We start from the raw sequence: 13,543 nt of genomic DNA, 5'->3' as shown, positions 1-13,543 counted from the left end.
TACCCAATGGTGCTGGGCTGCTACTGGGGCCTGGTAACTGGCCTGCTACAAGAGGCAAACCAGTCATGCCAAGATGCTAACTTGCCTGGGGGAGAGGGACAGGGTGGATGTACTGCTGGGAAAGATCTTCCCCTGAACTCTGCGGCCGTACTACGCTGACCCAGAAAACAAGTGAAGAGCATCACCTTGCCTGGAAACAAGCTCTACTGACACGTTAGGGCCCAGGGAGATGGGCCAAAAAAATCTGCTGCCAACTAATATGACTCTGACAAGAAGGGTTTCTACAGATATATTAGCAACAAGAAGGTGGTCAGGGAAAGTGTGGGACCCTTACTGAATGGGAGAGGCAACATAGTGACAGATGATGTGGAAAAAGCTGAAGTACTCAATGCTTTTTTTTTTGCTTCGGTCTTCACAGACAAGGTCAGCTCCCAGATTGCTGCACTGGGCAACACAGTATGGGGAGGAGGTGAGCAGCCCTCAGTGGTGAAAGAACAGGTTAAGGACTATTTAGAAAAGCAGGAGTATACACAAGTCCATGGGTCCAGATCTAATGCATCCAACAGTGCTGAGGGAGTTGGCTGATGTGATTGCAGAGCCATTGGCCATTATATTTGAAAATTTGTGGCGATCAGGAGAGATCCCGGACGACTGGAAAAAGGCAAATATAGTGCCCATATTTAAAAAAGGGAAGAAAGAGAACCCTAGGAACTACAGACCGGTCAGCCTCACTTCAGTCCCTGGCAAAATCATGGAGCAGGTCCTCAAGGAATCCATTTTGAAGCACTTGGAGGAGGGGAAGGTGATCAGGAACAGTCAGCATGGATTCACCAAGGGCAAGTCATGCCTGACCAACCTGATTGCCTTCTATGATGAGATAACTGGCTCTCTAGATATGGGGAAAGCGGTGGATGTGATATATCTTGACTTTAGCAAAGCTTTTGATACGGTCTCCCACAATATTCTTGCCAGCAAGTTAAAAAAGTATGGGCTGGATGAACGGACTATAAGGTGGATAGAAAGCTGGCTAGATTGTCAGGCTCAACGGGTAGTGATCAACGGCTCGATGTCTAGTTGGCAGCTGGTATCAAACGGAGTGTCCTAGGAGTCGGTCCTGGGACCAGTTTTGTTCAACATCTTTATTAATGAATTGCACCCTCAGCAAGTTTGCAGATGACCGTGACAAAAGAACTGTCATACCCAATGGAAGCGGCGAACAGTGGAGAGGCTAACAGAGGGAGTTTGTCTGAGATCTGTCCGAGAGGGGGTACGCTAAGTGCAGCATTGGGGGACTGTGTTGGTGAGTATCTGAGTGTCTGTTGCGGGGACAGTTTGTCAGTTTGACTGCGTGCTTGACTGTTTGAAAAGTGTGAATTGGGAGTGCTTTGTTCCAGGTGGGCCTTGAGTGGGCCTGACTGTTCTAAAAAGGCAGTCAGCTGCGAACTAGCGGAGAGGCTAACGGAGGGAGTTTGACTGGGAGTTCGCTTGGGGAGAGCCCACTGAGGCTTTCGACTTGCAGGCTCCTCTGAGAAGTTGCTGCAACAGCTGAGGAAGCTCTTAGAAGGAAGGTAATATGGATGGTGAGCAATCAGCTGCTGTGACCTGCACAGGATGTGCCATGTTTGTCTTCCTTCCACAGGACAGAAGCGACTTTGTACAAATTGCAAGCTGGTCTCCATATTGGAAGAAAAGGTTCAAGATTTGGAGGAACAAATATCAACCCTGCGTTGCATAAGAAAAAATGAAGATTTCCTGGACAGATGTCAGGATATGCTTCTAGGGGCACAACATTCTGAAGAATCAGAGCAATCTGCGCAGCGGGGACAGAAGGACGGTGAAGAACTTTGACAGCATGTGACCTCCAGAAGAAGAAAGAGGAGCATCCATGTACCAGCAATGCAGATACAGGTAAGCAACTGTTTTCATGTTCTCACCACAGGTACTAATGCGGAGATTGGAGTAGATGATACACCTGAGGGAAGGGAGCAGAAGTAGACTCCACCAATTGGAAGGCATGAGATGCACTGTCCTAGGGATGGGGGTTCCACGACCACCGCTCCCAAGAGGAGGAGGAGGGTGATGGTGGTCGGGGACTCCCTTCTCAGGGGGACTGAGTCATCTATCTGCCGACCCGACCGGGAGAACCGAGAAATGTGCTGCTTGCCAGGAGCTAGGATTCACAATGTGACGGAGAGACTGCCAAGACTCATCAAGACCTCGAATCGCGACCCCTTCCTGCTTCTCCACGTGGCACCAATGAGACTGCCAATAATGACCTTGAGCAGATCATTGCAGACTACATGGTTCTGGGAAGGAGGATAAAGGAGTTGAGGCGCAAGTGGTGTTCTCGTCCATCCTCCTTGTGGAAGGAAAAGGCCCGGGTAGAGACTGTCGAATCGTGGAAGTCAATGAATGGCTACGCAGGTGGTGTCGGAGAGAAGGCTTTGGATTCTTTGATCATGGGATGGTGTTCAAAGAAGGAATGCTAGGCAGCGACGGGCTCCACTTAACAAAGAGAGGGAAGAGCATCTTCGCAAGCAGGCTGGCTAACCTAGTGAGGAGGGCTTGAAACTAGGTTCACTGGGGGAAGGAAACCAAAGCCCTGAGGGAAGTGGGATGCCGGGAGGAAGCATGAGCAGGAGAGTGCAAGAGGACTCCTGCCTCATACTGAGAAAGTAGGACAATCTTCAGTGCCTATAGACAAATGCAAGAAGCCTGGGAAACAAGCAGAGAGAACTGGAAGTCCTGGCACAGTCAAGGAATTATGATGTGATTGGAATAACAGAGACCTGTTGGGATAACTCACATGACTGGAGTACTGTCATGGATGGATATAAACTGTTCAGGAAGGACAGGCAGGGCAGAAAAGGTGGAGGAGTTGCATTGTATGTAAGAGAGCAGTATGACTGCTCAGAGCTCCAGTATGACACTGCAGAAAAACCTGAGAGTCTCTGGATTAAGTTTAGAAGTGTGAGCAACAAGGGTGATGTCGTGGTGGGAGTCTGCTATAGACCACCAGACCAGGGGGATGAAGTGGATGAGGCTTTCTTCCGGCAACTAACAGAAGTTACTAGATCACAGGCCCTGGTTCTCATGGGAGACTTCAATCACCCTGATATCTCCTGGGAGAGCAATACAGAGGTGCACAGACAATCCAGGAAGTTTTTGGAAAGTGTAGGGGACAATTTCCTGGTGCAAATGCTGGAGGAACCAACTAGAGGCAGAGCTCTTCTTGACCTGCTGCTCACAAACAGGGAAGAATTAGTAGGGGAAGCAAAAGTGGATGGGAACCTGGGAGGCAGTGACGATGAGATGGTCAAGTTCAGGATCCTGACACAAGGAAGAAAGGAGAGCAGCAAAATATGGACCCTGGACTTCAGAAAAGCAGACTTTGACTCCCTCAGGGAACTGATGGGCAGTATCCCCTGGGAGAATAACATGAGGGGGAAAGTATCAGAGGAGTAGCCGTGTTAGTCTGGATCTGTAAAAAGCGACAAAGAGTCCTGTGGCACCTTATAGACTAACAGACGTATTGGAGCATAAGCTTTCATGGGTGAATACCCACTTTGTCAGATGAATGGGGGGGTGGGGGGGAAAGGAGTCCAGGAGAGCTGGCTGTATTTTAAAGAATCCTTACTGAGGTTGCAGGAACAAACCATCCTGATGTGTAGAAAGAATAGTAAATATGGCAGGCGACCAGCTTGGCTTAACAGTGAAATCCTTGCTGATCTTAAACACAAAAAAGAAGCTTACAAGAAGTGGAAGATTGGACAAATGACCAGGGAGGAGTGTAAAAATATTGCTCAGGCATGCAGGAGTGAAATCAGGAAGGCCAAATCACACTTGGAGTTGCAGCTAGAAAGAGATGTTAAGAGCGATAAGAAGGGTTTCTTCAGGTACGTTAGCAATAAGAAGGAAGTCAAGGAAAATGTGGGCCCCTTACTGAATGAGGGAGGCAACCGAGTGACAGAGGATGTGGAAAAAGCTAATGTACTCAATGCTTTTTTTGCCTCGGTCTTCATGAACAAGGTCAGCTCCCAGACTACTGCACTGGGCAGCACAGTATGGGGACAAGGTGACCAGCCCTCTGTGGAGAAAGAAGTGGTTCAGGACTATTTAGAAAAGCTGGACGAGCACAAGTCCATGGGACTGGATGCGCTGCATCCAAGGGTGCTAAAGGAGTTAGCAGATGTGATTGCAGAGCCATTGGCCATTATCTTTGAAAACTCATGGAGATCCGGGGAGGTCCCGGATGACTGGAAAAAGGCGAATGTAGTGCCCATCTTTAAAAAAGGGAAGAAGGAAGATTCGGGGAACTACAGGCCAGTCAGCCTCACCTCACCTCAGTCCCTGGAAAAATCTTGGAGCAGGTCTTCAAGGAATCAATTCTGATGCACTTAGAGGAAAGAAAAGTGATCAGGAACAGTCAGCATGGATTCACCAAGGGCAAGTCATGCCTGACTAACCTAATTGCCTTCTATGATGAGATAACTGGCTTTGTGGATGAGGGGAAAGCAGTGGATGTGTTATTACTTGACTTTAGCAAAGCTTTTGACACGGTCTCCCACAGTATTCTTGCTGGCAAGTTAAAGAAGTATGGGCTGGATGAATGGACTATAAGGTGGATAGAAAGCTGGCTAGATCGTCGGACTCAACGGGCAGTGATCAATGGCTCCATGTCTAGTTGGCAGCCGGTATCAAGGAGTGCCCCAAGATTTGGTCCTGGGGCCGGTTTTGTTCAATATCTTCATTAATGATCTGGAGGATGGCGAGGACTGCACCCTCAGCAAGTTTGCAGATGACACTAAACTGGGAGGAGTAGTAGATGCGCTGGAGGGTAGGGATAGGATACAGAGGGACCAAGACAAACTAGAGGATGGGGCCAAAAGAAATCTGATGAGTTCAACAAGGACAAGTGCAGAGTCCTGCACTTAGGACAGAAGAATCCCATGCACTGCTACAGACTAGGGACCGAATGGCTAGGCAGCAGTTCTGCAAAAAAGGACCTAGGGGTTACGGTGGACGAGAAGCTGGATATGAGTCAACAGTATGCCCTTGTTGCCAAGAAGGCTAACGGCATTTTGGCCTGTATAAGGAGGAGCATTGCGAGCAGATCGAGGGACGTGATCATTCCCCTCTATTCATCATTGGTGAGGCCTCATCTGGAGTACTGTGTCCAATTTTGGGCCCCACCCTACAAGAAGGATGTGGAAAAATTGGAAAGAGTCCAGTGGAGGGCAACAAAAATAATTAGGGGGCTGGAGCACATGACTTATGAGGAGAGGCTAAGGGAACTGGGATTGTTTAGTCTGTAGAGGAGAAGAATGAAGGGGGATTTGATAGCTGCTTTCAACTACCTGAACCGGGGTTCCAAAGAGGATGGATCTAAACTGTTCTCAGTGGTACCAGATGACAGAACAAGGAGTAATGGTCTTAAGTTGCAGTGCGGGAGGTTTAGGTTGGATATTAGGAAAAACTTTTTCACTAGGAGGATGGTGAAGCACTGGTATGGGTTACCTAGGGAGGTGGTGGAATCTCCTTCCTTAGAGGTTTTTAAGGTCAGGCTTGACAAAGCCGTGGCTGGGATGATTTAGTTGGGGATTGGTTCTGGTTTGAGCAGGGTGCTGGACTAGATGACCTCCTGAGGTCTCTTCCAACCCTGATATTCTATGATTCTATGACACTAAGCTGGGGGGAGAGGTAGATAACCTGGAGGGCAGGGATAGGGTCCAGAGTGACCTAGACAAATTGGAGGATTGGGCCAAAAGAAATCTGATGAGTTTCAACAAGGACAAGTGAAGAATCCTGCACTTAGGATGGAAGAATCCCATGCACTGCTACAGGCTGGGGACTGACTGGCTAATCAGCAGTTCTGCAGAAAAGGACCTGGGGATTAAAGTGGATGAGAAACTGGATCTGAGTCAGCAGTGTGCCCTTGTTGCCAAGAAGGCCAACGGCATATTGGGCTGTATCAGTAGGAACTTTGCCAGCAGATCAAGGGAAGTGATTATTCCCCTCTATTCGGCATTGGTGAGGCCACAGTGGAGTATTGCATCCAGTTTTGTTCCCCGCACTACAGAAGGAATGTGGACAAATTGGAGAGAGTCCAGCAGAGGACAACGAAAATTATTACAGGGCTGGGGAACATGACTTATGAGGAGAGGCTGAGGGAACTGGGGTTATTTAGTCTGCAGAAAAGAAGAGTGAGGGGGGATTTGATAGCAGCCTTCAACTACCTGAAAGGGGGTTCCAAAGAGGATGGAGCTAGGTTGTTCTCAGTGGTGGCAGATGATGGAACAAGAAGCAATGGTCTCAAGTTGCAGTGGGGGAGGTCTAGGTTGGATATTAGGAAACACTATTTCACTAGGAGGGTGGTGAAGCACTGAAATGGGTTACCTAGGGAGGTGGTGGAATCTCCTTCCTTAGAGATTTTTAAGGCCCGACTTGACAAAGTCCTGGCTGGGATGATTTAGTTGGTGTTGGTCCTGCTTTGAGAAGGGGGTTGGACTAGATGACCTCCTGAGGTCTCTTCCAACCCTAATCTTCTATGATTCTATGACACACACACACACCCGAAATACCTCTGCAGGGTCAAATTCCCTGGCACCACCGACTGCAGCAATCCAAGGTCCTAGGGGCCCTACAGCCCCCCAGGCCAGATCCAGTGAAATAAGTGTGCAAGGGCAAGATCACCCAGTGCAGTTTGAACACCCCTAAGGAGTGCACACAAGTGTTGCTTCTTCCAGAATCCCCCACTGCTGGACGATCAGTCTCTTGCCTGTTCCAGTGACTTTGTGTAAGAGCAGAAAAATCATGGGGTGTTAACCAGCTGTACTGGCCATTAGCCAAGGGGAACAGAGCCCCAGTGGATGCGGTACAGGATACACAATAGTCTCACTTTGAGATAGAGGGATATTTCCTGGTTCAGGTGCCCAAAGAGCCCCAAATGGGGATATGTTTGGTCTCCAGGTCCTTTAGGAACAAAGTCCTCAGGCTGGCCCATGAAATACCATGGTCTGGCCACTTAGGGGATTGGAAAAAAACCCAGGAATGGATATGGGCTTATTTCTTATTTCTTCTGGCCTGGGGAATACCAAAAGCTCAAGAATTATTGCAACTCCTGTTCCAAATGCCAGCTAATGAGTGCCAAATCTACCCAAAGGACCCCTTGGTTCCCCTCCCCTTGGTAGATGCTCCATTTGAGCACATTGGGGTAGATTTAGCTGGACCCCCCTGAACTGAGGGTTAGTGGGTGCTGCTATATTTTACCCATTGTAGATTACACCATCCCAAAGCCATTCTTTCGCAATCAATGTCAGCCTAATTAGTCACCAATGAGTTGCTAAAAACGTTCTCTTGGGTAGGTATTCCCAGGGTGATACTGACCAATCAGGGCAGCCCCTTCATGTCAAGGTTAGCATAAGAAGTTTGCTCTCTCCTTGACATAAAGTCCATAAAAACATCGGCCTACCACCTCCAGACAAATGGGTTGGTGGAATATTTTAATCGGACCCTCCAAGAAATACTGCTCAAGTTCATCAGAGCCAAATCCCATAACTAGAACAAACTCTCGCTGTATCTACCGTTTGCCATCAGGGAGGTGCCGCGGTCTTCCATGGGGTCGTCTCCTTTTAAGTTGGTGCATGGAAGGCAGCTCTGTGGAATTCTGGACCTTGTGCAGGAAGCTTGGTGGGACCAAAGCTGAGAACATTGTGCAATATGTCCCAAATCTGCAGGAATGGATGGACTTGATAGGGGCACCTTTGTCCGGCAGACTTTTCAGGCTTTGCAATACTCACAGGCGCTATATTATAATAGAAATGTGGCGCTGATGGTGTATCAGCTGAGATGACATTATTACTACCTAGCTCTGAGAGCAAACTACTAGCTAAAGGGCAGAAGCCCTGTAAGACAGTGCGCTGAGCAAAGGAGGTAACTTTTGAGATTTGGTTAGTAGATCTACTGTGTGAATGTACTAAAGCCCTGAAAGAACTGAGAGGCCATGTTTATCCATGCTGTTCAACAAGAATTAGACTTAGGCCCTCAGGTACCAGAGGCAGGGGTCTGCCCCACTGTAACTCTGGGAGACTAACTTGCAGCTAGCAGAGAGAGTGAGCCCGAAAGCTAGTCCAGAGCTTTAGTGATGTCTTCACCACCAGGCCTGGGAAGACTCACCTCATACAAATTATCCCAGGAGTCAGTGCACAGAAGGGAAGCTTCCAAATCCCTGAATGAACATGGGAGATTTTCAAGAGGGAGCTAGAAAGTAGGTTAGAATGAGGGGTAGTCAAGGAGTTGCAAAGTGAATGGTGAAGCCCAATTGTTCTAGTTCCCAAATCAGACAACAGCGTTGATGTTTGTGTTGATGTTAGAACTGTTAATATACAATGATGGGGTCTAAATTAGCTGTTACCACTCAAGAAAGAGAACTTGGAGTCATTGTGGATAGTTCTCTGAAAACATTCACTCAAGATACAACAGCAGTCAAAAAAGTGAACAGAATGTTGGGGATCATTAAGAAAGGGATAGATAATAAGACCGAGAATATCATATTGCCTCCATATAAATCTATGGGATGGCAGGAGCTCACGGCAGCACTTTGGCAAATCCAGATTTTCACCTCATTCACTGACAGTTCCCAAATGGTTTAGTTTATTCCTCACCTGCGCAGGTGCCACTCAGCATCTCCTTTTCATCGCAGCTCTGGAGATTAGGGATCCATGGCTCTTCCTCTTGTTCCCGGATGGAGATCATGTCTTATTTGGGAATGGGAAATCCTGCTCAGGGGAGGAGAAATGGGCAAGACCGGGGTTGTCATATCTTCACCAAGGATTTGCTAAGCAGATCTCTCTAAGGTTTAAAACCCAGTCCCTCTCTTTGCTGAGGGGACATTTCACCTGCACAGAAAGGAAATACCTCCTAGGAAGTGTGTGGTGCGGCATACGAAATTCAGGGATCTCCACACACTGAGGGACTTGACAAAAAGCAAAAACAAGCCACTTTCACATTTCTAACCAGGTGGAGGGGGACTCCAGACAGGACAATGTCACAGTTCTGTCCCTCTTGGAAGCCCTGGGCAGAGGGAGATCAGCAGCAGTGCAATGTCTCTCAACCTCCTTCCTAGAGGGAAGGTATGGGAGGTGACAAAGGTGTTGGGGCCATCAAGGCTGAAAGCATGGTTGGAATGCGCCCCAACAGGTGGCCTCTTGGCTGGGGCTGCAGCAGAGCAGGAGCAGTGATTGCTCTCTGCTAGCACTGCCTGCTCCACTTATCTGTCCAGCAGGACTGCCTCCACCCTTACCCCACAACAAGGAGAAAGACAATGATCTGGGATTCAGAGTTCCCCTTCAACATGGTGAGGGAGAGAGGCCAGCTCCTGCTCCCCACATGGGGGTCAGGGAAGACTATCTCTGCTACTCCAGTTCTTCCATGTGGTGGGGAGAGCTGGGAACAACCTCAGTGGAAGCTGCTGCTGGCCAGGAAGGGAATTGGGCTGGAGTGTGACCAGGGCTGGTGCTTCCATTTAGGCGACCTAGGTGGTCGCCTAGGATGCCAGGATTTGGGGGGGCAGCATTTTGCCACCCTTGGAGGCAATTCGGCGGCGGGGGTCCTTCCACACTCCAGGTCTTCAGCAGCAATTCTGCGGCGGGTCCTTCACTCGCTCCGGGACCCGCCGCTGAAGTGCCCCGAAGACCGGGAGTACAGAAGGACCCCTCCACCGCAGAATTGCTGCTGACAACTGGGAGCGCGGAAGGACCCCCACCTAGGGCGCCAAAAACCCTGGCGCCGCTCCTGAGTGTGACTGGGGGATGTGAATGGGGAGGTGATTATTGTGTGGAAGACGTGGGGCAGAGTGCGGTGATGACCAGTCTGTGAGTGGCTTGATCTATAGTGACAGAGTGCCTGGTATATGAGTTGCAGGGGGTGACCGACGTGGGGGGTTGTGAGTGGAGAGTGGTGATTTTGGGGGGGCTGAGTGAGAGACTGGGCTGGGGAAGGAGATGGAGAAACTCTTGGCCAGGGCCGAGAGTGATAGTAAAGAATGGAGGGGGAGAGAGCCTGGCTCAGGGAAGGAAGGGAGGATGGAAAGAGAAGGAAAGGGAGAGGGAGAGAGACAGAAGCATGAGAGAGGGAAAAGAGCAAAATAAAGGAAAAGGGAAGGATGGAAGGAGAGCACTAAGGAGCGAAAGGGAGTTCTCTGGTGAACACAGCAAGAATGTGAAGAATATCTGCCTAGAATGGGGCAGAAGTGGGAATTCCTCTGAGCCCAACTGCCCCCACCCCCCACGGGGGGGCTGACACCCCTCCCAGCCCAGAAACTACTGGAACATTTATGGGTTGCTAAAGGGATAATGCACAGGATGTTTCCACCAGCCAGGGCCAAGGGCCAGAAAAGCAACTCAGGGAGCTTCAGAGATCACAAAGCTCGTAACACTCATGAGGAAACCAGTCACTCTCCCGCAGTGTCCTTGCAGAGGGCTCTCTGCGTTTCACCCTCAGGGCCCCTTTCTGCCTCGGAGAAAGACATGACCACTTCCTCAAAGGCTGGTAGCTGGAACAATGAGTATCCCCAGCTCCCTGCCTGCTTCAACCCCACTGGCCAGGGAAGGGGCCCCAAGGTTTGGCCTAAATTCCCTTACCTTATGCACCCTGAAACAATAATAGCTCCCATGAACCCTGGCTTAGACTCATCACTCCCAGCTGGGCCTTTGTACCCAGGGTGCCCACACTCCAGACCCACTTCCCTCTCCTCACTCAGACTGCTGCTCTCTCCCTGTCAATAATGATGCAGCAGCTACAGAAAACACACTTCATAGTTCCTGCCTGCGTCCCCTGTACATCCATGTGTGACCCATGGTAACCCCATGTAGGTCTTCGTCCCCCTCTACAGGATTTATGAGGCTGATGCTAGTAACACCCCACAGCTGGGAGATCAAGCCCAGGACCTCTCAAGCTAAGGTCATGAGCCTCTACTGCTAGAGTTCATGGAACAGGTCCATTAACTTTAAGGCAGTGGCAGACAAACTTCTGAGTTCTGCTTTACCAGCTTGGGTACAAAAATCTACACTCAGCCGCAGGAATCGCTTGGTGCCTTATGGTGCAGACCCAGCACCTTGCACCAACACTAAACACACAGACATGTGTGTCATGTTCCTTTAACAGAGCCGGAACAAAACACTGTCAAAGAGAAGAACAAACAGCTACATTGTGGGGAGTGTCCCCGAAGCAGCATCGTTATTAGGCAGAGACAGGGCACTGCCTTTTAGTCCCGCTCCTGTTAAACTAAACCTGCCAGTGATGATGCAGTAACAGGTCTGGGCAGCACTATTTTTGGAGCTCGTCACCTCTTTTTTTATTTTTCCTATCCCCTTCCGTCTCCTTCCTTTCTCTCCCCCCTCTGGCTGGGAGGGTTTTGTTCCATTTCTGCGTGCATGCTCGCTCCAATATCTGGATCAGCTAAGAGCTTGTGTGTGTCAATAAAGCCAGCAGATCTGGGACTCACAGACACACTTGGAGCAGAGATGGGGGAGGTGGGGCGTTTTTACAGAATCACTTTCCCCAAGTTCTCTCAATTACCTGGAGTCTCCGGCTCAGGAGTTAGTGTCCGCAGAGTCCGGGGCTTCCCCTAAGAGGCTAGTTACGGTCCGAGACAGTCCCCAGCTTGGCTAGTAACAGAAGGGTCTTTAAATAAGGCAAATACTGTAGAGAAGAGAGGAGGGAAGCAGCAGCTCCTCAGTCTGGACTCCTGGGCAGAAAACAGGCAGCTGCAGCAGCAGCCCTCATCACGTGACAGTGGTAAAGAAAAGAGAGAGAGAGAGTCCTTTCTTCTAACACTGAACAAGGAACTGGCATGTGACAGTGGTAACCAATCAGAGATAGAGTTGCTTTCTCCCACCGCTGAACGAGGAACTTTATTAGAGCGAGGAAAACGGTATTATCCCTAAAGCCATTCTCTCTCTCTCTCTGCTTTGCTGCTGAACTTCTACCTAGTATCTTACCCAGCCCCGCTCCCTTGCCTAGCTTCCTGTTACAGATTTAAAGCCACAGCAAACATATCCTCACAGCTGCTTAATTATTTAACCTGTCTCTACTGTCACATCTGCAATGGGGCCAACACACTGGGCCATGCAACTGTATTTGTTCAGGATGGAAAACCCAAAAGGCATGTGATACCCAAGCAAGGGAAACTGGTTTGCTGCTGGTTTTGAGGATAACAGCAGCCCAGGTCACAGCACAATGCAGCATAATACAATGTACAAGACACAGCTAATCCAAAAGCAGATGAAAGGGAACAGTACACAGATGCTAAGCACACCAAACATCAGTGTGGCTCTTCTCAGCCTTCCCAAGCCCTGATTTGTATAACAAGGACACTCTAAGTTTAGAGAACCACTCAAGATCGTGCAACAGAAAAGCCCTTCTATACATAACCTATGAGTAGGCTAGGATGGATTAGATTTTTGTTGGTAAATGTCAATTTCATTGTACACACACAAATCCACCAAAAATATTTCCATTGATAAACAAAATTTACAGATAGGCAAAATAAGAAAAATGCTGCTTGAGAACTTAGAGTTTGAGTTAAGGATCGGTACTGTATATATTTTGCATATGCTGTTGATCATTTTGTGTTTTAATGGTTATAAAGCTTTAACTCTTTGAATCTCAACATTTACTGTCATTAAATAATGTCAGACCCCCACTCTTGTCTGACCCTCCCCCATAATTTCCCACAACTGGGAATATTTAAATAGATAAAATTTTTTAAAATGCTTAACATAATTTTGCACAACTGCGAAAATTTAAATGGATAAAAATAGAAAAATGCTTAAAAATAAACAACTTCAGTAAAAATTATTTAAAAAAAACCCAAATTCTGCCAAGACTGCTTATCAGCTGGGGAAATCAGAATGCTACACACCTGTATGTGTAAACCAGGAACAGAAAGGACACATTGCTGAGTCTCTTGGGTAGATAATGGTATTTTGGTTCCCACTGAAAGTTGTTCTCTAGTGAAAAAGTTGTGCCATGCTGCCACAGCATTAGAACAAGAGGAACACTGGTATGGACCAAGGACTTTTAGATGACAAGATTATAGATATAGATGATCTATCTTTCAAACTGTGTTAGCTGTATAATGATGAAATGTTACAAATAGGTATCGGGGTTAATTCTCACCTGTGCATATGACTGTCATCTGTAAATAATTCTCTGGGTTCATCTTGAATTTTATTGCATCAGAGCCTCACTAATTCTCACTCAGAACGGGAAGGCTCATTGCAAATCAGTGCAGCTTATGAAGCTGCTTATGAAGCTGCATAATAAAAAAAGATTGTCAGTGTTTTGACAATTTAATTTACAGATGCAGCTTTTCTAAAAATAATAAATAAATAAATAAATAAATTAATGGAGATATCCCATCTCCTAGAACTGGAAGGGACCTTGAAAGGTCATTGAGTCCAGCCCCCTGCCTTCACTAGCAGGACCAAGTACTGATTTTGCCCCAGATCCCCAAGTGGCCCCCTCAAGGATTGAACTCACA

The 13,543-nt window shown here is 48.1% G+C and overlaps 1 protein-coding gene across 9 annotated transcripts in view; it reads right to left on the bottom strand.

Annotated features, from left to right (window-relative positions):
• LOC101944500 (zinc finger protein 239-like) overlaps positions 1-12,670 on the bottom strand; it is a 32,359-nt gene extending 19,689 nt beyond the window's left edge. The window contains exons 1-2 of one of the 9 annotated variants that reach the window (XM_065558712.1): positions 11,578-12,670; positions 8,664-8,777 (exon numbers count right to left, since the gene is read on the bottom strand). In XM_065558712.1, the coding sequence (XP_065414784.1) occupies positions 8,664-8,754 (91 nt within the window). In that variant the 5' untranslated portion in view covers positions 8,755-8,777; positions 11,578-12,670. Of the gene's footprint in view, positions 1-8,663; positions 8,898-11,577 lie in introns of all 9 variants that reach the window. The other 8 variants (XM_042854086.2, XM_042854088.2, XM_042854087.2 and 5 more) reach the window with 8 other exon arrangements.
• Between the last annotated feature and the right edge of the window lie 873 nt (positions 12,671-13,543).

The sequence above is a fragment of the Chrysemys picta genome, chromosome 10 (assembly GCF_011386835.1).
Source record: "Chrysemys picta bellii isolate R12L10 chromosome 10, ASM1138683v2, whole genome shotgun sequence".
Taxonomy (NCBI): domain Eukaryota; kingdom Metazoa; phylum Chordata; order Testudines; family Emydidae; genus Chrysemys; species Chrysemys picta.
This window is presented reverse-complemented; position numbering and strand designations above follow the sequence as displayed.